The 25,470-nt window shown below is 40.2% G+C and overlaps 1 protein-coding gene across 2 annotated transcripts in view; it reads right to left on the bottom strand.

Moving 5' to 3' along the window:
• The window catches only part of ACSM3 (acyl-CoA synthetase medium chain family member 3), an 83,289-nt gene that overhangs the window by 29,463 nt on the left and 28,356 nt on the right, over positions 1-25,470 (bottom strand). For both annotated transcript variants that reach the window (XM_055562563.1, XM_055562565.1), the window contains 2 exons: positions 19,528-19,797; positions 18,524-18,734 (listed from right to left, as the gene is read on the bottom strand). In XM_055562563.1, the coding sequence (XP_055418538.1) occupies positions 18,524-18,734; positions 19,528-19,728 (412 nt within the window). In that variant the 5' untranslated portion in view covers positions 19,729-19,797. The remainder of the gene's footprint in view (positions 1-18,523; positions 18,735-19,527; positions 19,798-25,470) is intronic.

Below are 25,470 nucleotides of genomic sequence, written 5' to 3'. Positions count from 1 at the left end.
TATGAGTGAAATCATATTGTATTTGTCTTTTTTGTCTGCCTTATTTCACAACTTCGCCTTATGGACTCTCAAGGTCCATCCATGTTGTTGCAAGGGCAAGATTTCATTCCTTTTTATGGCTGAGTAGTATTCCATTGTGTGTGTGTGTGTGTGTGTGTGTGTGTGTGTGTGTGTAGTTCTAAATTTTTTGAAGAATTTGCATACTTTTTTCCACAGTGACTGCACCAATTTACAGTCTCGCCAACAGTGTATGAGGGTTCCTTTTTCTTCACATCCTCTCCATCTGTTATTCCTTGTTTTTTTGACAATAGTCATTCTAATAGATGTGAAGTAATATTGTGGTTTTGATTTGCAATTACCTGATAATTCATGCTGATGAACAACTTTTCATACAGGTGTTGAACATCATATATATTCTTTGGAAAAATGTCTATTCAGATCCTCTGCCCATTTTTTAATTGGGTTGTTTGTTGTTGAGTTTCATGAGCTAACTTTTTTTTTTTTTTTTTTGGTGGTTTTGGCCGTGCTGTGCAGCATGTGTGATCTTAGTTCCCCAACCAGGGATCAAACTCATGCCCCCTGCAGTGGAAACACAGAGTCCTTCAATAGACCACAGGGAAGTTCCATGAGTTAATATATTTTGGATATTAACCTTTTATCAGATCTTATTTGCAAACATCTCCCATTTGGTAGGTTTTCTTTTTTGTTTTGTTGATGGTTTTCTTTGCAGTGCAGAGCTTTTTATTTTGATATAGCCTTGTTGGTTTAATTTAGCTTTTGCTTCCCTTGCCTGAGGAGACATATCCAGAAAGATATTGCTAAGAAAAATGTCAACAAGCATACTGTATATGTTTTCTTCTAGGAGTTTTATGGTTTTAGTTTTTACATTCATGTCTTTAATCCATTTAGAGTTAATTTTTATGAATGGTGTAAGATAATGGTCTGGTTTCATTCATTTGAATCTTTAGGGTTTTCAATATATGAAATCATGTCATCTACAAATAATGACAATTTTACTTCTTTCTTTCCAGTTTAGATGTGTTTTATTTCTTTTTTTGCCTAATTGTTGTCACTAGGAGTTTTAGCACTATGTTGAGTAAGAGTGGTAAGATTGGGTACTCTTGTTCATGATCTTAGAGGGGTAGCTTTCAGTTTTTCACCAGTATTATGTTAGCTGTGGGTTTGTCATAAATAGCCTTTTCAGGTACATTTGTTCTATCCCCTTTTGAGAGTTTTTATCATAAATGAGTATTGAATTTTATCAAATGCTTTTCCTGCATCTGCATCTATTGACATGATCATATGATTTTTTTTTTTTTTTTTTAACTTTTTTTTTTGGCTGTGCCCTGTGGCTTATGGGATCCTGACCAAGGATTGAACCTAGGCTCTTGGCAGTGAGCAAGCAGAGTCCAAACTACTGGATCGCCTGGGAATTCTCGATTATATGATTTTTATTCTTCACTTTGTTAATGTGGTATATTACGTTGATTTATTTGCAGATGTTGAATCATCCTTGCATACCTGGAATAAATCCCACTTGATCCTGGTGTGTGATCCTTTTAATGCATTTTTGTATTTGGTTTGCTAATGTTTTGTTGAGGATTTTTGCATGTATATTCATCAGAGACATTGGCCTGTAATTTTCTTTTTGTGTGTTTTCATTGTTTGATTTTGTAATCAGGGTAATGATGGCCTTGTAAAATGAGTTAGGGAAGCATTCCCTCCTTTTCAATTTTTTTGAAATAGTTTGAGAAGTGCATGTGTGTGTCCTAAGTTGCTTCAGTCATGTCCAACTCTTTGCAACCCTATGGACTGTAGCCTGCCATGCTCCTCTGTCCATGGGGTTCTCTAGGCAAGAATACCGGAGTGGGTTTCCATGCTCGCCTCCAGGGGATCTTCCCAACCCATGAATCAAACCTGAATCTCTTAAGTCTCCTGCATTGGCAGGCAGGTTCTTTACCACTAGTGCCTCCTGGGAAGCCCCATAGTTTGAGAAGGATAGCTACTAAATCTCTGAATGTTTGATAGAATTCACCTGTGAAGCTGTCTGCTGGAGGACTTTTATTTTGGGGAAGATTTTCGATTAATGTTTCAATCTCCTTACTAGTAATCAGTCAATTCAAATTTTCTATATCTTCATGCTTTAGTCTTGGAAGATTGTAGGATCCTAGGGATTTATTCATTTATTTTAGGTTGTCTAATTTGTTGGTGTATAGTAGTAGACTTCATAGTAGACTTATAATCCTTTGTATTTCTATTGTATCCATTGTAATTTACCCTCTTTTGTTTCTGATTTTATTTATCTGAGCCTTCTCTCTGTTTTTTCGGTGAGTCTATCTAAAGATTTGTCATGTTTATCCTTTCAAAGAACCAACTTTTAGTTGCATTGATCTTTTCCATTGTCTTTTAAGTCTCTATTTCATTGTCTCTGCTCTAACTTTGGAGAAGGCAATGGCACCCCACTCCAGTACTCCTGCCTGGAAAATCCCATGGATGGAGGAACCTGGTAGGCTGCAGTCCATGGGGTCGCTGGGAGTCGGACACGACTGAGCGACTTCACTTTCACTTTTCACTTTCATGCATTGGAGAAGGAAATGGCAACCCACTCCAGTGTTCTTGCCTGGAGAATCCCAGGGACGGGGGAGCCTGGTGGGCTGCCATCTATGGGGTTGCACAGAGTCGGACACAACTGAAGCGACTTAGCAGCAGCAGCAGCAGCAGCTCTAACTTTTATTATTATTTTACCATTATTTCCTTTCTCATACAGATTTTGGGCTTGCTTTGTTCTTTCTTTTTTTCTTTTTATTCTTTTTTTTCTAGCTCCTTTAGGTATAAGGTTTAGATTATTTGAGGTTTTTCTTATTTCTTGAGGTAGGCCTATATTATTCACTCTTAGTACCACTTTTGCAGCATCCCATAGATTTTAGTATATCATCTTTTTCTTTTCATTTGTCTTTAGGTATTTAAAATTTTCTCCTTTGATTTCTTCATTGAGCCAATAGTTTTTAAGTTTCATGTTGTTTAGTCTTCACATATATGTGATTTTTCCAGATTTCCTATAGTTGATTTCTAGTTTCATTTTATTGTGGTCAAAAAAGATGCTTAATATGGTTTTAATCTCCTTGATTGTATTGAGACTTGCTTTGTGACCTAACATGTCATCTATCCTGGAGAATGTTCCATGTGCATTTTAGAAAAATGTGTATTCTGTTGCACTGGATGGGCTATGCTATATTCATATAAATCTATTAAGTTTATCTGGTCTGATATTTCATTTAAAGTTAACGTTTTCTTATTGACACTCTGTCTGAATGATCTGTCCACTGATGTAAGTGAGGCATTAAAGTACCCTTCTATTATTATGCTCCTGTCAGTTTCTCCATGTAGGTCTTTATATATTTTGCTGCTGCTGCTGCTGCTGCTGCTGCTAAGTCACTTCAGTCGTGTCCGACTCTGTGTGACCCCATAGACAGCAGTCCACCAGGCTCCCCCATCCCTGGGATTCTCCAGGCAAGAACCCTGGAGTGGGTTGCCATTTCCGTCTCCAATGCATGAAAGTGAAAAGTGAAAGTGGAGTCACTCAGTCGTGTCCGACCCTCAGCAGCCCCATGGACTGCAGCCTTCCAGGCTCCTCTGTCCATGGGATTTTCCAGGCAGGAGTACTGGAGTGGGGTGCCATTGCCTTCTTATTGACACTCTGTCTGAATGATCTGTCCATTGATGTAAGTGAGGCATTAAAGTACCCTTCCATTATTATGCTCCTGTCAGTTTCTCCATGTAGGTCTTTATATGTTTTGCTACTCCTGTGTTAAATGTGTATGTATATAGATAGAAAGACAAACAGATAGATAAATATAGATCTACAGATACATAGATAGATATCAATTATTTGTGTCTTCTTGAGGGATTGTTCCCTTTGTCATTATATGATGTCCACCTTTATCTCTTCTGGCTTTATATCTTTTGGCTTGAAAGTCTATTTTCTCTGATATGAGTATGACTACACCTACTTTCTTTTGGCTGCCATTTGCTTGGAGTATCATCTAACATCCCTTCAATCTGAGGCTATTTTTGACCTTAGAGCTGAGAGAAGTTTCCTAGAGGAGGTATAGAGTTGGGTCTTATTTTTAATCCATCCAGTTACTCTTTTTTTTTACTTAATTTTTTTAATTAAAAATTTTTTTTAAAGTTTTTACCAATGAATCTACATTTAGGGTAATTATTGATAAATGAGGATTTAGTACTGCCATTTATCTTGTTTTCTGGTTGCACTATATCTCAATAGTCCTTTTACTGCCAATAACATCTTGTCTTCACTGGGGGGTTTCCCTGATAGCTCAATTGGTAAAGAATCCTCCTGCAATGCAGGAGACCCTGGTGTGATCCCTGGGTCAGGAAGATCTGCTGGAGAAAGGGATAGGCTACCCACTCTAGTATTCTGGCCTGAAAAATTCCATGGACTGTATAGTCCATAGAGTTGCAAAGAGTTGGACACGAGTGAGAGATTTACACTTTCACTTTCTCTTCATTTAGTTATACAGTCTCTCTCCTTTCTCTCTTCCCCTTTTATGTTTCTATTGTCTCAAATTATTTTGTTGTTTCAAAATTATCTTTTTGTGTTGTGAGGTCATTATCAAATTGAAGTAACTGTAGTTATTTTTTATTGCTTTCCCCCATTAACCTTTATGCTATAATTGTTTAACAACCTATTCTAATGTACAGTTGCAATTTTCTGATTCTATTACCTTCCTCAAGGTTTTGTGTACTTCTGCCCTTTTGTTTTTGGTAGAAGAGCCTTTCAACATTTCTTTTTTAAATTAAAGTTTAGTTAATTTACAATATTACATTAGTTTCATGTGTACAGCATAATGATTCAGTATTTTTGCAGATTATACTCCTTTATGTTGTTACAGATAATGGCTTTAATTCCCTGTGCTATACAGTATATCCTTATAGCTTGTGTATTTTATACATTGTAGTTTGTATCTGTTAATCTCATGCCCCTAATCTGTCCCTCCCTCTCTCCCCTCCACTCTGTTTTCTATATCTGTGAATCTGTTTCTATTTTGCATACACATTCATTTGTGTTATTTTTAGATTCCACATATAAGTGATAACATATAGTATTTGTTTTTCTCTGTCTGACTTATTTCACTAAGCATAATATTCTCTAGGTCCATCTATGTTGCTGCAAATAGCAAAATTTTATTCTTTTTAATGACTGAATAATATTCCATTATATATCTCACATCTTATTTATCCAGTTATCTATTGGTGGGCACTTGGGTTGCTTCCATATCTTCCATGACTTTGTAAATTGTGTTATTAACATTAGGGTGCATGTATCTTTTTTCTGAATTAGTGTTTTCATTTTTTCCAGATATATACCCAGGAATGGAATTGCTGGGTCATCTGATAGTTCTATTTTTAGTTTTTGAGGAACCTCCATACTGTGGCTGTACCAATCTGAGCTCCCACTAACAGTGTACAAGGGTTCTCCTTTCTCCACATCCTCTCCATTTGTTATCTGTAGGCTTTTTGATGATAGATATTCTGATAGGTATGAGGTTATATCTAGTAGTTTTGTTTTATAGTTTTCTAATAATTAGTAATGTTGTATATCTTTTCATGTGTCTTTTGGCCATTTGGAACTGGCACTGTTCCATTTGAATGTGTGTTTTTCCTTCTTCCTGCACCAGGACCTTTGCCCCAAAGGTCGGAAGTGATAAAGGAAATAGGGCTTGTGTGTCTAGAGGTCCAGTGTTCTGTCTATGTAGGTGTCTGGGGCTCCACTTAGATGTAGCCTATTGTCATGTCTTTTCCTGGGTTGTGGTTTCCCTATATCTAGTGCCATGCTGTGGTGTGGAATGAGCGGGAACTGGTCACCTTGGACTGGGGTGCACAGTTAGGTGGTCTCAGAAAACCTGGTAACCCCTAGGGCAGATCTCTCTCCGCCCTGCCCAGGGACAAACCAGCATCTGTGTGCTCCTCACAAGAGGAATCTAAGCTTCTCCAGCCTTTCTATCTGTACCAATAGTTCTTCAAGCAGCTAGTGGGTATTGCCTCCTCCACATGGGTCCCCAGGGCTGAGATGCCCTGTCTGTGACTTGACCTACTCACTCCCTAGGGCAGGTGTCCACCCAAGAAATCTCCTTTTTCCTCTAAGTTCCCTCCCAGGAGCACAGGTCCCAACTCAATCACTTTTATTCCCACCCTACCCTTTTATATGTATGTCTTTCTTATAGCCTTGGTTGTACAGAAGTCCTTCTGCCAGTTTCCAGTTAGTTTTCAGTGAGAATTTTCCACAAGTAAATGTATTTTTGATGTGTTCATGGAGGATATTACTGCCATGTACTCTTTGCCATCTTCAAGAAGCCCTCAACATTTCCTGTAAGGCAGGTGTAGAGGTGATGAACTCCCTCAGCTTTAGTTTTTCTGCAGAAGCCTCCTTATGTTGCCTTTCCTAAGGGAATCAAATAGATCTCTGCATTAAAAAAAATAAAACTTAGTTATCCTTTCTGGTCTGGATCATTTCTAGACTTCTGAAGTCATGGCTTGCTAATTCTTTCTTCTTTATGGTCTGCTCTATTTCCAGTGCTTTCTATTGCATTATTTATGTCATTTATTGAGTTCTTTGGCTCTAGAAATTCTGTTTGTATCTCTTTTAGAGATCCAACCTTTTGGTAAAATATTCCTTCTGTTTTTATTCTATTTTATTCCTGAGCTCATTGAAATGACTTTCTGAGTTTTCTTGTGCTTATTGACAGCTATTTTGAATTCTATCTGATTGCAATCTTCCATGAGTTTAAGTTTGGTTTCTGGAGAAGTGTCACTTTTCTTTTTGTGATACTTTATTACTGTGGTTTTTCACAGTGCTCGTTATCTTTTTCCTCTGCCCACACATTTGAAGGAGTGAATATCTTTCTTATTAGGTAAGATTGTTGTGTGTGTGTGTGTGTGTGTGTGTGCTCAAACATATCAAACTCTTTGCAGCCCATGGACAGTAGCCTACTGGGCTCATCTGTCCATGGAATTTTCTAGGCAAGAATACTGGAGTTCGTTGCCATTTCCTACTCCAGGGGATCTTCCTGACCCAGGAATTGAAACAGCATCTCTTGTGTCTCCTGAATTGGCAGGCAGATTCTTAACTACTAGTGGCCACCTGGGAAGATTTGTTTACTTTGATTCTAAAAATTCAATACATTGGTAATTAGAGGACTTGGTTTTGTTTTCCAGCAGGTGGCACCACAACACGCGTCTTTGCTTTCCCTAACCTGACCAGCCTCTGACAGTACTATGGAATCAGTATTTTCCACCCTTCGTTACCTCTGTCAGGGGTGTGCCTGGAGCCCTCATTGTCACTGCTTGCGCCTTTGGAGTCTTTGGTGCCTTCTGCTGCAAGCGTTGCTGTTGTTGCTCATGTCACCACTGGGTGCACCATAATGGCAGGCACCTCTGCTACCTCTGGGGTTGGGGTTGTCAGGTTTGCAGGCATTGCTGCCTTGTGCAGGGGTGCTGGAGCCTTCAGCACCCCTGTAGCTGGTAGGGCTGGGGTTGCAGGCTCTGCCGCTGCTGCCTGGTTCCCTTTAGCTGCAGGTACTGCTGCTGCTGGAAAGCTGGAGTTGTGTACACCACCTCCCCAGCCACCACTGAATTCTTTCTCAGATGTGTGTTCATCCACTGTGGTCAAAGAGCCAGGATTATGGGCACTCCCCCACCTTGTTCCCTTGATTCCACCTCCTATGTACCATTCCATCCACCTTCAGATGTACAGATGTGTGGATCTCTCTGGTACCCTGGTGTGTTGGGCAGAGGAACCTTTGTAGAGTTATATGTTTTACTTATTGCAAATTGAAGGGGAGAGAAAAAGGAAACATCTCACACTACCATGATGTTGAATTACCACATCTAGATGATTTTTTTAAATTTATTGAGATATAGTTGATTTTTAAAGAACTGTTCTTATTTTCAAATTTTATAAAAATTTCTAGAAAATTCTAGAGGGTGCATTGGGCTCTACACTGAGTTTCTGAATGCCTTTGGGCAAATGACTTAATGTTCCTTTTCCCCCAACTATGAAAGCTTTCCCTTCTCTGTTTATAAAATGAGATTTTCTCTTCCTAATCATAAGGCTTTTGTGATGATAAAACGAGCAAATTGAGAGAGTAACAGGCAGGAAGCCCAGGGGTCTCCAAACAGAGGAAATAGGCTGCAAGTGTCAGACATTTTTTATCTCTCTTAAGCGGCAGGAGGAAACAAACAAATGTCAGATTTTTTTCCCATCTCTATACAAAATTAAAAGGTTTCTCTTAAAATTCTGTGTTGCCATGATGACACCTGGCTCCACCTGAACTTCACTTTTCTCAAATCTTGAGCTAATCAATGCATTTTTTCTTATGGAAATGTTTGTCTTAAGCTATGTTAATGAACTATGTATTCACCCTAGACTTTGTCTTTCTTCAAGTCAGTTCGCTTAAGATTCAGAATGATAAGGGCTCAACAAACCTGTATGTTTTACTCATACATTGTTCTCCTAATCTATATTAATAAAACTATATATTTACTTGGAAACCTGTCTTTCTTCAAGATTCATGTCAATCATTTTATGGCCCGGGACAAGTGCCAATGTTATCTTAAAATTCATGTTGTGGGTAAGGGACCTGGTGCCTCTCTGAATTTCAGGATATCTCCTTTCTCTAATTAACAGCTTGCTGATAGGTGTATAACATACTGCTAAAGGCTAGCAGGGGGGCATTCTTTCTGCCCCCTTCTGATGTCTATGTCAGAAGCTTTCTCTATTTCTTTTATACTTCAATAAAACTTTATTACACAAAAGCTCTGAGTGATCAAGCCTCGTCACTGGCCCTGAATTGAATTCCTCTCCTCCAGAGGCCAAGAATTCCGGCGTCTTTTCATGGCTCAGCAACAATCTTTCAAAATGAGTGAATGTTTATTATAATTCCAGAGGGACCACAAATGTTATATAAACTTCTTCAAGACCTGTAGGCCGAGATTGGGTGGGATAGTAACTTTTTGTGGTAAATGGCACTTAAAGGAACATGTTCTTGGCAATTACTATTTTTTTAATGATTATATACTGAGATTTCTGTTGTAAAGGAATTTGACCTACATATATACGCAAGAGTTTGAAAACGAAAATATGATGAGTTTGTTGTTGGCCCTGGAGACTATAGGCATATCTCTCTAAGAACTTGGAAATAAGGGAAATAGATTGCCTTCCAAGAGCTAAACTGTAAACTCAATATAAAATAGAATAGAGATATTCATAGTCAATATAAACAGACATAATGATTCACAGAGCAGCAAGATTAAGCCATACCCTTATATATAATATATTAATATAAAATTGGTTTCAGAAAGGGATACTGCAGCCACAGAACATAGAAAAAGGAGACTTACTAGGGCAAATCCTGGTAGTATGCATCTAAGCCTGTCTAGAGGAGAAGTATCTGTTAAGAGATTTTACATATTATAATCCCTGGGATGAAGTGGCCCCTAGCCAGTACCTATATTCACACTGCACTGTTTTCATTTTCTCAAATCTACAAATTATTTCTTGGCTCAGGACCTTTGTAGAAGCTTTTCCATTTGCTTAGAATGAATGCTCCCATCACCCATACCTTCTCCCTCTGGCCGACTCATCCCTCAGTTTCAGCTTGAATCATGCGCCTGACCTTCTCGCAGTCTGTAGTAGTACCCCTCATACATTACAGTGGCTCTTGTGCTATTGCCTTTATAGCACCTGTCACACTTATCAACTCTGTGTTTACTTGACTCCTGACTCTCGCTCCCACTGGATCATAAACACCACAGCTCCTAAAACATAGCAAGTGACCAGTAAACACTTATTGCTTGAAAGTATAATAAGACGAGGTGGATGAACTGAGCTTTCAAACCCCAGTGCCAATAAATTAAATTATGAAAGTTACTTGTTTTGTCCGCTAAACAAACTTCTGGCTTAATTTTGTCTTAAGTAGGTCTGTTAGCAGGGAGAGAGGGCTACTCATGTCAGAGTCTTTTGACCCTTCAGGCAAATTAATAAATTTGGTAATTTTATATACCCCGTATCATAAACAGGATAATGAGAGGCCTCTCCTAAGATGCAGAGCTCCACTCTCCACACACTAACATAAGCTGGTTAGTGACCAGTAGCAAAATCTGCCAGTTTACCCAGGTCTTTCTTGTCATTCTCCAGGCCCCCAGAAAGAGAGAGGCTTATTTCTTCTAGTTCTGTGGTTCTCAAACTTGAACATGCACCAGAATCACCTACAGGGCTTAATAAAACAGATTTCTAGGTTTTTATATCTCAACTCCAGTTTTAGATTCGGTAAACCTTGAGTGGAGCTGAAGAACTTACATTTCTCCAAGTTTCCAGTAATTCTGATTTTGAATGCTATATTGTAACATTATTCCTCTTCAGTACTATGTACTTTTCCTTTTTTGAAAGTACAGTAACAGTTTTCTCACGACTATACCCTTAGTAATGCATCCCCAAACATTTATGACTCCTACAAAGGTACAGTTAAATTGTATATTTTTCTTATTTTTTTGCAAAAACTACCAACTATGCAACAGAGCTTATGTAGTGTATCCCCTTAAAAAATAAGAAAATAAGAATTATCCACCATCTAGCTTTAAAAAGAGAGTTTAACAATATGTTTAAAGCCTTCTGTGAGCTCTGCCCCAAATTTCCAGGTAGTCATGATCCAGAATATTGTGTTAACCATTCCTTTGCATTTCTTTATCATTTTGTCACATGTATATAGCCCTATGTAATACATAAATAGCTGAGGTTACTTGCAAAAATTAGTTAAGTTTTATTAAAAGGGGAAAATTATTAAGAAATCCAATAACTATAAGTTCATTTTTAATTCTATTTGGAAGACTAGCATTGTTAGTATATTAGGTTTACCATTTATTCCTCCTTATTCTAAGAGAACCTTCCTTCCTTCTGCCCACAGCCCCAATAACCAAGCTTTATCAGTTGAAGCTGCCTCTGATCACTTCTGATTGGCCTAATCTAAGCTGTGCCAATCAGATTCTGCCTTAAATTTTAAGAGACTGAGTGGATTAATGGATGTGACATATAGGTTAGGACCTGAGATATTTGTCTAGCAAATCAAAACCATGCACCAACCAAAATGAAGAGAAATTATTCCTTAGCAAGAAAGAAGAGGTCAAAGGAGCAGGTGCTTGAGAGAAGCAGAGAGACAAGAGGCCCTGTGGCTCTGTTAGGGGGGGAAGCACACTGACTGAAACCTCCCACCCTGGCCAGGCACCATGATAACCATTTGCATGAGTTGTTCACCACAGGAGGTTCTGGTAAGGAACACAGAACTAATAAGCTTTCACCAACTGGAAGAGTTCAGGAAAGGTCAAAAGGAGACGCCACATGTCCGACCACCTCCCAGAATCCTTCTCTCTAGCATCCATCTTGGTTGAACAAGGCATGCACCACCAAGAAGTTCTCTGAGTCAGAATGATTGGCTAAAGACAACACATTAGAAAATAATCCCATCACCATAAAACCCAAGATTGCTTGGGTTCCCTTACCTTCTGCTCTCCACCCAGGTGCCCTTTCCCAATAAAATCTCTTGCTTTGTCAGCACATGTGTCTCCTCAGACAATTCATTTCTGAGTGTTAGACAAGAGCCCAGTTTTGGGCCCTGGAAGGGGTCCCCCTTTGTGCAACAGCTTCAGAGCAAAAAAAGTAGAGACAGAAACTGCCTGCTGAATAGCCTGACCTCTTACTGAGGCCAGTTTTTCTTTCTGCACTTTTTCCCCTGTAAAATTCTCCAGTAAATATTCAATAATTCTTCTTCACTATTGAACTATTGAATATGAATGGATTTCTGGTCCTGGCAATCAAATAGTCTGTTACTGGGGCTTCCCTGGTGGTTCAGTGGTTTAAAATCTACCTTGCAAGGCAGGGGACACCAGTTTGATCCCTAGTCTGGGAGGATCCCACATGCCATGGGGCAACTAAGCCCCGTGTGCCACAACTACTGAGCCTGCACTCTGTAGCTCATGAGCTGCAACTACTGAAGACCTCATGCCCTAGGGCCCATGCTCCACAACAAGGGAAGCCATCACAATGTGAAAGTTCACACACCACTAGGGAGTGGCCCCTAATCTCTGCAACTAGAGAAAGTCCGTGCAGCAAAGAAGACCTACTGCAGCCATTATATATACTGCAAACATTATATATAATATAATGTTTTATATATATATAACATTAGTCTTTTACTAAGCTGTTTTTTAGTTGCTAAGTTGTGTCCAACACTTTTGTGACCCCATGGATTGTAGCCCGCCAGACTCCTCTGTCCATGGGATTTCCCAGGCAAGAATACTGGAGTGGGTTGCCATTTCTTATCCAGGGTATCTTCCCAACCCAGATTGAGCCTGCATCTACTGCATTGACAGGCAGATTCATTACCACTGAGGCACCAGGGAAGCCCTGTGTTATTAAGACAGTGAGCTTGAACAGTATTCATGAAAGCGGTCATTTTGTTAAAAAACTATGCAAAAGTGGACTGTGCAACTCCAGTGAATAATTTACAAGTACACATGAGATTAGAGCATATAGCTCTCCTCAAATGCAAATAATGATTATAGTAAATTAAGAAAGTTAATATAATTATTTATTATAATAAAGATATTAATTCAACAAATATTTCGCTGAAATTTACTGTAAGCCAATCTTTGGAGTCACAGAGATGAATATGTCATTGCCTTTTAGAAGCTTTTTCACAGTCCTATGACAATGACTGAGGAGCAACCCCACATCCAAGGAGTGGCGGCTGCGCGGGTGCAGGAGGGCCGAGAGGAGCAACTCCAAGTTCAAGGTCAGGAGGGGCAGCTGTGAGGTGATACCCCTCATCCAAGGTAAGGAGCAGCGGCTGTGCTTTGCTGGAGCAGCTGTGAAGAGATACCCCACCTCCAAGGTAAGAGAAACCCAAGTAAGATGGTAGGTGTTGCAAGAGGGCATCAGAGGGCAGACACACTGAAACCATAATCACAGAAAACTAGCCAAGCTGATCACACAGACCACAGCCTTGTCTAACTCAATGAAACTAAGCCATGCCGTGTGGGGCCACCCAAGATGGACGGGTCATGGTGGAGAGGTCTGACAGAATGTGGTCCACTGGAGAAGGGAATGGCAAACCACTTCAGTCTCCTTGCCTTGAGAACCCCATGAACAGTATGAAAAGGCAAAATGATAGGATACTGAAAGATAAACTCCCCAGGTTGGTAAGTGCCCAATATGCTACTGGAGATCAGTGGAGAAATAGCTCCAGAAAGAATGAAGGGATGGAGCCAAAGCAAAAACAATACCCAGTTGTCGTTGTGACTGGTGATAGAAGCAAGGTCCGATGCTGTAAAGAGCAATATTGCATAGGAACCTGGAATGTTAGGTCCATGAATCAAGGCAAATTGGAAGTGGCGAAACAGGAGATGGCAAAAGTGAACGTCAACATTCTAGGAATCAGCGAACTAAAATGGACTGGAATGGGTGAATTTAACTCAGATAACCATTATATCTACTACTATAGGGAGGAATCCCTTAGAAGAAATGGAGTAGCCATCATGCTCAACAAAAGAGTCTGAAATGCAGTACTTGGATGCAATCTCAAAAACGACTGAATGATCTCTGTTCGTTTCCAAGGAAAACCATTCAATATCACAGTAATCCAAGCCTATGCCCCAACCAGTAATACTGAAGAAGCTGAAGTTGAACGGTTCTGTGAAGACCTACAAGACCTTTTAGAACTAACACCCCAAAAAGATGTAGTTTTCATTATAGGGGACTGGAATGCAAAAGTAGGAAGTCAAGAAACACCTGGAGTAACAGGCAATTTGACCTTGGAGTATGGAATGAAGCAGGGCAAAGTCTAATAGAGTTCTGCCAAGAGAACACACTGGTCATAGCAAACACCCTCTTCCAACAACACAAGAGAAAACTCTACACATGGACATCACCAGATGGTCAACACCAAAATCAGATTGATTATATTCTTTGCAGCCAAAGATGGAGAAACTCTATAGAGTTAGCAAAAACAACCGGGAGCTGACTGTGGCTCAGATCATGAACTGCTTATTGCCAAATTCAGACTGAAATGGAAGTAAGTAGGGAAAACCACTAGACCATTCAGGTATGACCTAAATCAAATCCCTTATGATTATACAGTGGAAGTGAGAAATAGATTTAAGGGCCTAGATCTGATAGATAGAGTGCCTGATGAACTATGGAATGAGGTTCGTGACATTGTACAGGAGACAGGGATCAAGACCATTCCCATAGAAAAGAAATGCAAAAAAGCAAAATGGCTGTCTGGGGAGGCCTTACAAATAGCTGTGAAAAGAAGAAAAGCGAAAAGCAAAGGAGAAAAGGAAAGATATAAACATCTGAATGCAGAGTTCCAAAGAAGAGCAAGGAGTGATAAGAAAGCCTTCTTCAGCGATCAATGCAAAGAAATAGAGGAAAACACAGAATGGGAAAGACTAGAGATCTCTTCAAGAAAATTAGAGATACCAAGGGAACATTTCATGCAAAGATGGGCTCGATGAAGGACAGAAATTGTATGGACCTAACAGAAGCAGAAGATATTAAGAAGAGGTGGCAAGAATACACAAAAGATCTTCGTGACCCAGATAATCACGAAGGTGTGATCACTCACATAAAGCCAGACATCCTGGAATGTGAAGTCAAGTGGGTCTTAGAAAGCATCACTACGAACAAAGCTAGTGGAGGTGATGGAATTCCAGCTGAGCTATTTCAAATCCTGAAAGATGATGCTGTGAAAGTGCTGCACTCAATATGCCAGCACATTTGGAAAACTCATCAGTGGCCACAGGACTGGAAAAGGTCAGTTTTCATTCCAATCCCAAAGAAAGGCAATGCCAAAGAATGCTCAAACTACTGCACAATTGCACTCATCTCACATGCTAGTAAAGTAATGCTCAAAATTCTCCAAGCCAGGCTTCAGCATACGTGAACCGTGAACTTCCAGATGTTCAAGCTGGTTTTAGAAAAGGCAGAGGAACCAGAGATCAAATTGCAAACATCCGCTGGATCATGGAAAAAGCAAGAGAGTTCCAGAGGAACATCTATTTCTGCTTTATTGACTATGCCAAAGCCTTTGACTCTGTGGATCACAATAAACTGTGGAAAATTCTGAAAGAGATGGGAATACCAGACCACCTGACTTGCCTCTTGAGAAACCTGTATACAGGTCAGGAAGCAACAGTTAGAACTGGACATGGATCAACACACTGGTTCCAAATAGGAAAAGGAGGACGTCAAGAATGTATATTGTCACCCTGCTTATTTAACTTATATGCAGAGTACATCATGAGAAACGCTGGGCTGGAAGAAGCACAAGCTGGAATAAAGATTGCAGGGAGAAATATCAATAACCTCAGATATGCAGATGACACCATCCTTATGGCAGAAAATGAAGAGGACTAAACAGTATCTTTATGAAAGTTTAAGAGGACAGTGAAAAAGTTGGCCTAAAGCTCAACATTCAGAAAACTAAGATCATGACATCTGGTCCCATCACTTCATGGCAAATAGATGGGGAAACAGAGGAAACAGGGTCAGACTTTCTTTTTGGGGGCTCCAAAATCACTGCAGATGGTGATTGCAGCCATGAAATGAAAAGACACTTACTCTTTGGAAGGAAAGTTATGACCAACCTAGATAGCATATTGAAAAGCTGAGATATTACTTTGCCAACAAAGGTCTGTCTAGTCAAGGCTATGGTTTTTCCAGTGATCATGTATGGATGTGAGAGTTGAACTGTGAAGAAAGCTGAGCACCGAAGAATTGATGCTTTTGAACTGTGGTGTTGGAGAAGACTCTTGAGAGTCCCTTGGACTGCAAGGAGATCCAATCAATCCATCCTAAAGGAGATCAGTCCTGGGTGTTCATTGGAAGGACTGACGCTAACGCTGAAACTCCAAAACTTTGGCCACCTCACGCGAACAGTTGACTCATTTGAAAAAGCCCTGATGCTGGGAGAGATTGGGGGCAGCAGGAAAAGGGGACAACAGAGGGTGAGATAGCTGGATGGCATCACTGACTCAATGGACATGAGTTATGAGTAAACTCCGGGAGTTTACTGAGCGACTGAACTGAACTGAACTGAACTGAGTATGCCCAGACAATACAGTACAGGTTAAATTAGAAACACATACTATTTCTTTCAGTTCAGTTATGTCCGACTCTTTGCAACTCCATGAATCACAGCACGCCAGGCCTCCCTGTCTATCACCAACTGCTGGAGTACACCCAAACTCATGTCCATTGAGTTGGTGATGTCATCTAGCCATCTCATCCTCTGTCATCCCCTTCTCCTCCTGCCTCCAATCCCTCCAGGCATCAGAATCTTTTCCAATGAGTCAACTCTTCGCATGAGGTGGCCAAAGTATTGGAGTTTCAGCTTCAACATCAGTCCTTCCAACGAACACCCAGGACTGATCTCCCCTAGAATAAACTGGTTGGATCTCCTTGCAGTCCAAGGGACTCTCAAGAGTCTTCTCCAACACCACAGTTCAAAAGCATCAATTCTTCAGCGCTCAGCTTCTTCACAGTCCAACTCTCACATCCATACATGACCACTGGAAAAACCATAGCCTTGACTAGACAGACCTTTGTTGGCAAAGTAATGTCTCTGCTTTTCAATATGCTATCTAGGTTAGTCATAACTTTCCTTCCAAAGAGTAAGCGTCTTTTAATTTCATGGCTGCAATCACCATCTGCAATGATTTTGGAGCCCAAAAAAAGAAAGTCTGACCCTGTTTCCTCTGTTTCCCCATCTATTTGCCATGAAGTGATGGGGCCAGATGCCCTGATCTTAGTTTTCTGAATGTTGAGCTTTTGGCCAACTTTTCCACATTTATCTTTCACTTTCATCAAGAGGCTTTTTAGTTCCTCTTCACTTTCTGCCATAAGGATGGTGTCATCTGCATATCTGAGGTTATTGATATTTCTCCCAGAAATCTTGGTTCCAGCCTGTGCTTCTTCCAGCCCAGCGTTTCTCATGATGTACTCTGCATAGAAGTTATATAAGCAGGGTGACAATATACATTCTTGACGTCCTCCTTTTCCTATTTGGAACCAGTGTGTTGATCCATGTCCAGTTCTAACTGTTGCTTCCTGACCTGCATATAGGTTTCTCAAGAGGCAGGTCAGGTGATCTGGCATTCCCATCTCTTTCAGAATTTTCCAGTTTATTGTGATCCACAGAGTCAAAGGCTTTGGCATAGTCAATAAAGCAGAAATAGATGTTTTTCTGGAACTCTCTTGCTTTTTCCATGATCCAGCGGATGTTTGCAATTTGATCTCTGGTTCCTCTGCCTTTTCTAAAACCAGCTTGAACATCTGGAAGTTCATGGTTCACGTATGCTGAAGCGTGGCTTGGAGAATTTTGAGCATTACTTTACTAGCATGTGAGATGAGTGCAATTGTGCAGTAGTTTGAGCATTCTTTGGCATTGCCTTTCTTTGGGATTGGAATGAAAATTGACCTAGTCCTGTGGCCACCCAAAAAAGAAAGCACCTAGACTGGGAGATCAGTGCGATGTTGCTGAGAAGGTGACATTAGAACTGAGACTTTTAAGTTTAATAGGAGTTGTTTAATGGGTTAGGTGTGAATGAAATACTTTCTAAGCCTAGGAAATAGTGTGCACAAAATCAAGGAGACAAGAAAGATCACAAACCTTATAGGAAACTGTTTGAGATGGCTGACGAGTAGGAGTGTGGGAAAATGAGAAAAACACATGGAAGATAGCTAGAGCTTTCCACAGTTCACCTCAGATTTTATCTGGTAGGCAACAAAGAGTTATTAAATACTATCAAGCAACAAAATAAAAGGATAACATATGTGTTCTAGAAAGAACACTGCTGTGGAGGATGAATTGGATTGAGATAGGGTATAGACACACACAGAATCAGGAGTAGGGATTCTTTTGGGAAAATCCACTCAGAAGATAGTAAAAATGAAGTAAGGAAAGGGCAATGAAGTTGGAGAAGAGGAGGTACTTTGGAGCCATGTAGGAAGTAAAATTTATAAGATGTAAGAACTGATTAGGAAGGAGGAGTAGCAGATGCCTGGCTTAGGGCACTAGATGAATGGTAATTAACCATGAGAGGAATAAAGGTTTGACGCAGGAACTAGGATGGGTTCCTTGAGTTTGTGACTGATTGAGTTGCAGATGATTGTGAATCCTATAGGAGGAGAGAAGAAATTGGTCTATAGGTGTTTGATTGTTGATTGGTATTAACTTAAATGTATTTCATTATTAAAAAAAAACCCAACTCATAGGTCAAAAGATATGGCATGTTTCCAACACATTTCTAAGGTTCTCGAGAATAATACCATGTTGTGTATAGTTCTTCAGATAAAAATGGCCAAAATAAATGTCTCATGATTACTTAGATGTTTTGGAAAATCTCTCATCCACCATACTTTAAATATTGCAACACCAACACTACTAACCTGTGCGCAGACAGGCTATATTTGCAAGCCACCATTCAGGGATCCTGGGCAAAAGCAAAATTACTCGATCTCCCCTTTGCAGGCCACAGGCTTCTGTAAGTATATTTGCAAATTTCCTTGATAAAGATCCTAGTTCCTCAAAACTCCATCTCACTTCTTCTCCGTTTCCATTTATCCACCAGAAGGCTGGATTGGAAGGTTTCTTCCCAGCCTGAGGAAAGACAAACAAGTCATAGATTTAAAGGTGGTTATGCAGCTAAATTCTATTTCAACTGACTTAATGTAATATTTTCCCTGAAGAAAATTCACAGGTCTTTAGTTAGGACATACTTGGAGTATTTGGGAGTAACTCTGGGGTCCTTATTTCTAGATTTTGGGAGCCATGTCACTTCTTTCAGCACATGTGATTTCTCATTTAGCCTGATTATTTTTCTTTCCATAAAGGTAGAATTCTTGCATCCCTTTATATTCTCTCAATGCTCTTTGCCTCATTTCCTGCCATTTTTAATTCTTGGGTTCCCATTTCATTCTAGTCCTTTATATTTATTTATTTTTAGTATTTATTTATTTATTGGGCCACTTTAGGTCTTTGTTGTGGCACACAGGATCTTCACTGCAGCAGATGGGATCTTTTGTTGTGGCCTGTGGCCAGCAGGCTGAGTTGCCCCATGACATGTGAGATCTATGTTCCCTGCTTTGGAAGGTGGATTCCCAACCACTGGACCAACAGGGAAGTCCCTACTCCTTTTTATTTTTAAAAAAATTAACCTGTAATCATAGATTTTTATAACCCAGGCTTTTTCAACCATGGAACTCTTAACAGTGAACCAGATGTCCTGTGCATTACAGGGTATTTAGCAGCACCCGTTAGCCTCCACCCATTAGCATACACCCTCCCCCAACTCACAGCAACAAAAGTATCTCTAGACATTGCCAAATGTCCCCTGGGGGGAAAAATCACTCTCAGTTAAGAAACTGCAGTCTGACTGGTCCTTGCTACATACCTTTTCCATATTGGTCCATTGGTCCAGGACATCTTTGGCAAAGTTGAAATACTCTGGGATCTCTAGTTTAAAGTCCTGTTTCATGGATTCATAGTTGGAGAAATTCTGAGGGGTCACTGTTCTGTAATTTTTATGCAATGCTCTCATAGAGCCAGGAATTACTGGGCACTGAAAATATTTGGCACAAAGTAATATCTTCATGGTGACAAGGGCTAACGTCAGTCTGGCTAAGTATTTTAGCACCCAGAATTTCTACAGATACCAATCCATCTAAAAGACAAACAAAAAGACATGCATTTGTTTCAGCCATATCCCCAAGCAGCCAAGTTTTATTATTGTTAATCATCAGAGTAGTACTATTTTTTGAGAACTCACTATGTCCCAAATACTGTGCTCAATGCTTTACTTACATACAATTTATCATTAAATCTTCAGAGTAACCCTGTAAAGTGGGTGCTATTATCATCTCTGCAGATGGAGAATATGATGAATAAGAGGTTGTCTCAGTCCTCTCTGGTTTACACAACAGATAATTATTTCTCACAGTTCTGGAGGCTAGGGAGTCCTAGATCAAGCTGCTGGCTGGTTCAGTTATCCCATGAAGGTCTGTTCCTAGCTTGCAGATGGTTGCTGTCCCTCTGTGATCTCACATGATGGAGAGAGAGAGAACCCTGCTCTCTCTTCCACTTCTTGGAAGATACTAATCCCATCAGGCGCCTCACTGTCATGACCTCATCTAAACCTAATTACCTACCAAAGGCCCCATCCCCAAATACCATCACATTGGAGGTCAAAGCTTTAACAGAAGAACTGTTTTGAACTGGGATACAAACATTCAGTCTGTAACAGAGGCATTGATTGGATTTGAACCTAGAACTGTCTCATTCCAGCCCATTCTTCTGACAAGTAAGGGCTAGTGCCTCCCATATACATTTCTAAAAAAGAAAAGATCTGTGTCATCCAGTTACTCTCAATGAAAGCAAAGAGTTAAGCTTTTATTCTCTTTCATCTAAGGATTTCAAAAGGAGTGTAGACATGTTAAGGAGAATTTTTTGCAATGGATAATCCACAGATGAAGAAACTGAGGTAGCAAAGTACCAGTTACTCATGAAAGCACTGTCAAAGCTCCTCTAGTTTATAGACTATAATTCCCACACTCCAGATAGGAGCCCACACTACCTCCAGGCTTGGAGCTGCATTTACCAGAGATATGAAAATAGAGTTTAGCCTTTTGTAGGAGAGGCCTCTCTGGGCCACCCAGCCCTCCCTCCTTCTGTGGGAAATCATTTGATCACATGTCATTTATTTGGCTGAGGTCTCATAATTGAGGCTATTTAAAAGCAGTTTTAGGGATTACGGGTTTTCTTCTTTATACTTTCTGTAATCTTCCACATTTCCTGCAATGAAACACTACTCTCACAATCATTGCTGCTAAGTCGCTTCAGTCGTGTCCAACTCTGTGTGACCCCATGGACGGCAGCCCACCAGGCTCCCCCATCCCTGGGATTCTCCAGGCAAGAACACTGGCATGGGTTGCCAGTTACTTCTTCAATGCATGAAAGTGAAAAGTGAAAGTGAAGTCGCTCAGTTGTGTCCGACTGTTCACGACCCCACGGACTGCAGCCTACTAGGCTCCTCCATCCGTGGGATTCTCCCGGCAAGAGTACTGGAGTGGATCAACATTGCCTTCTCCGGCTCACAATCATTAAATCATCATTTTTAGCTTCAACTCTAACTTTACGGTATGTAAGGCAGAGTAGCTGTGTGGAAGCATTTATGTATTGATATATTTCCAAACAATGATTAATAATGGATGCCAGCCATATATTTAACCCTAAATGGACCTGGCAATTGGGCATCATATTGTTGCACTCAATGCATCCTCATGGTTACTTAATATAATGATTTATTATGATAATAAAGATATTAATTCAACAAATATTTCACTGAGATTTACTGTAAGCCAAGGAGCCAAGGAGACCTGGGTATTTTGTCTGACCCTTTGATCTATTTGTGTGCAGACCTGACAAGGCAATGAGATTAAGCCCTTTGAGATCATCTGATTTAAACCTCCTCATTTTTCACCTGCAAAGAAAACAGGATCCCGCAGAAGGGAAGCAACTTGCATTAATGTGATATGAGAATTAGAACTAGAATGTTGGTCTACAGATCAATAGAATTTCATTCCAGCAGTGCTTCTCAAACCTGGTTATATATTTGAATCATGAGGAAAGGTTTATAAATGTACTGATGCCTGAGTCTTAATTAAATCAGAATCTCTGGGGTTAGTGTTGTAGCCACGCGTTCTGGGAAACAGACTCACTCAGAAGGACAGTGCAGATAGTGGAGTGCAGTTTATTATACCGGCAGGCCCAAGGCAGAGTCTCTTCTTAGCCAAGGACCCCAACCGGTTTTTGTGAAAACCTTATATATCCTAAGTGTACTTGCTCAAACCCACCTCCCCAAATTCCTTGAAACTGGTCTGGACAAGGTAAAAGAGAGATATGATCAAAGTTATCCCATGATTCATGTGTCACAAGACTAAATAAACAGTGGATATTTATCAATAGCCCTGTGGTCATATCCTGATAAACATAATGGAATTTACCACTTTGTTCTGTTACAGAAATAATTAGCATATTCTTTTAGGCAACAGAGTCCAAGTACAAGTCCTGAGGCTCTTTTATCTGGGAGTCTGGTTTTCCATTGGTATGCCATTTCTATAGACACCGGGCACAAATTTCAAAGTCCATTGGGAGGGTGACCATGCGTGTAGCCTAATGTTCACACCCTGGCCTAAGATGGAGTCCAGCTTTGTCTGTTTCCTCCTTCATTAGGGCTTGGGAATCATATTTTTTAAAATTTCCTCAGAGAATTCTGCTGTGCAACCAAGGCAGAGAGTCACTGATTTGGAGGTTTATGATCCATGAACAATCAATATCAGCATCACCTGGAAACTTATTAGAAATACCCATTTTCAGACCCCAGTTTCACAATTTACCAATGAAGAGACTAGTAGAATCACCCTCAGAGAGTTGTCCCAAAGATTAAATGAGACAAAGTGCTTATCATGGTGTCTAGCATATCATTATCCTTTAGCTCAGGAGTCAGCAAACTTTTTCTGTACAGGGTCAAATAATAAATATTTTAGGCTTTGTGGGCCATTTGGTCTCTGTTGCAACTGCTCCACTCAATTCTAGTTGAGACAGCAGCCACTGACAATACATAAATGAACAATTGTAACTGTGTAACTAAAAATACTAATTATGTCTCATCATGAATTGTTATTCCATTTTTATTTTTCCAAATAGTTAAAACTTCAAAAATTATTTTTGGTTCACAGGTTGTACAAAAGCAAGTGGAGGGCTGGATTTAGCCCATGGGCCATAGTTTGCTAATCTTTGCACTAGAATATAAAGTTTATGAGGGTATGGGCATTGTCTATTATATTCATGGGAATTATAATAGCATTTGGCCAGAGTAAGTGCTAAATAAATATTTGTTGAATGAATAAATGACTTCTTCAGAAGGCAGAAACTTTACACACGGTGGTTTCTTTTTTTTTTTTTTTCCCCAATAATCAGAACTGTCCAATGGGTTGCAAAGAGTCAGACAGGACTGAGCACACACACACAAACACACACACACACACACTTACAACACAGCAGAATTATAGTAGGCCTGAGAAGTGCCTCTCCTACTTTAACCAGAATTGTGTGACAACTTGCACTGTTCATGTGGCTAATTTAGATTAATTTAAATACTATTTAAAAATTAGTTCTTAGCCACACTAGCTACATTTCACAGAGAAGGCAGTGACAACCTACTCCAGTACTCTTGCCTGGAGAATCCCATGGATGGAGGAGCCTGGTAGGCTGCAGTCCATGGGGTCTCTAAGAGTCAGACACGACTGAGCAACTTCACTTTCACTTTTCACTTTCATGCATTGGAGAAGGAAATGGCAACCCACTCCAGTGTTCTTGCCTGGAGAATCCCAGGGACGGGGGAGCCTGGTGGCTGCCGTCTATGGGGTCACACAGAGTCGGACACGACTGAAGCAACTTAGCAGCAGCAGCAGCTCCATTTGAAGTGCCTAATAGCCACGTGTGGCCAGTGGCTACCATACACATGTCAGTGCAGTCACAAAACATTTCTATCATTGCAGAAAATTCTTGTTGATAGTAGCTCAGAACTGGAGTGATATGAAACATTAATATACAGGAAACTTGAGAGGAAGCATTCCCAAGATAAGATTTTTCTAAAAGTTCAGGTATTAAAAATAAATAAATAAAAAAAAGTTCAGGTATAGTAAATTATTTACTCATCACTTTCCTCTTGCCTGAAGCTGCGTGAGGAAAAGTGTTAATTATTCACCAGAGATCCCTTGGCAGTTCTCTTAGGCTCTAAAAGAGGCTGCTTTTTAGAACAGAAATGAAGCCCTGAATCTTCAAACATCATTCTCTTTGGCAGTGAGGGTTGAGTGGAAGGAACAAACCTCTCTTATTTGTTGGCAAGTTACATCCTGCACATTTTGCAACTCTCTTCCTTCTTACAGAATTAACAATGTTTCCTTCGATGGGAAGGAAACAGTTAAGTAGTCAACACTAAGTTTTTGGCAACCTGGTTCCAGTATTCTTGCCTGAGAAATCCTATGGATAGAGAAATCTGGCAGCTACAGTCCATTATGCCACAGAGAGTCGGACATGACTGAGAGACTGAGCACAGCACAACACTGTTTTTAGTGCTATAACTTTGTTTTTAATTTTGGAGGATAATACTATCAAATGATTTAAAAAATTATAAAAGGTACACAGTGAAAAATCTGCCTTCCACCCCATCACATAGCTGCCCAGTTTCAGTTCAGTTCAGTCGCTCAGTCATGTCCAAATCTTTGCAAACCCATGGACTGCAGCACGCCAGGTTTCCCTGTCCACCAACTCCCGGAGCTTACCCAAAATCATGTCCATCGAATTGGTTATGCCATCCAACCATCTCATCCTCTGTCATCCCCTTCTCCTCCCACCATCAATCTTTTCCAGCATCAGGGTCCTTTCTAGTGAGTGAGTCAGTTGTTCGCATCAAGTGGCCAAAATATTGGAGTTTCAGTTTCAGCATCAGTCCTTCCAATGAGCATTCTGGACTGATTTCCTTTAGGATAGACTGGTTGAATCTCCTTGCAGTCCATGGGACTCTCAAGAGTCTTCTCCAACACCACAGTTCAAAAGCATCAATTCTTCAACGCTCAGCTTTCTTTATGGTCTAACTTTCACATCCATACATGACTACTGGAAAAATAGCTTTGACTAGACGGGCCTTTGTTGGCAAAGTAATGTCTCTACTTTTTAATTTTCTCTCTAGATTGATCATAACTTTTCTTCCAAGGAGGAAGCATCTTTTAACTTCATGGCTGCAATCACCATCTGCAGTGATTTTGGAGCCCCCCAAAATAAAGTCTCTCACTGTTTCCATTGTTTCCCCATCGATTTGCCATGAAGTGGCAAGACTGGATGCCATGATCTTAGTTTTCTGAATGTTGAGTTTAAAGCCTACTTTTTCACGCTACTCTTTCACTTTCATCAAGAGTCTCTTTAGTTCTTCTTCACTTTCTGCCATAAGGGTGGTGTCATCTGCATATCTGAGGTTATTAATATTTCTCCCAGCAATCTTGATTCCAGCTTGTACTTCATCCAACCCAGCATTTCACATGATGTACTCTGCATATAAGTTAAATAAGCAGGGTGACAATATACATCCTTGACGTACTCCTTTTCCTATTTGGATCCAGTCTGTTATTTCATGTCCAGTTCTAACTGTTGCTTCTTGACCTGCATACAGATTTCTCAGGAGGCAGGTCAGATGGTCTGGTACTCCCATCTCTTAAAGAATTTTCCAGTTTGTTGTTATCCACACAGTCAAAGGCCTTGGCATAGTCAATAAAGCAGA

Source organism: Bubalus kerabau, chromosome 23 (genome assembly GCF_029407905.1).
Source record: "Bubalus kerabau isolate K-KA32 ecotype Philippines breed swamp buffalo chromosome 23, PCC_UOA_SB_1v2, whole genome shotgun sequence".
Taxonomy (NCBI): domain Eukaryota; kingdom Metazoa; phylum Chordata; class Mammalia; order Artiodactyla; family Bovidae; genus Bubalus; species Bubalus kerabau.
This window is presented reverse-complemented; position numbering and strand designations above follow the sequence as displayed.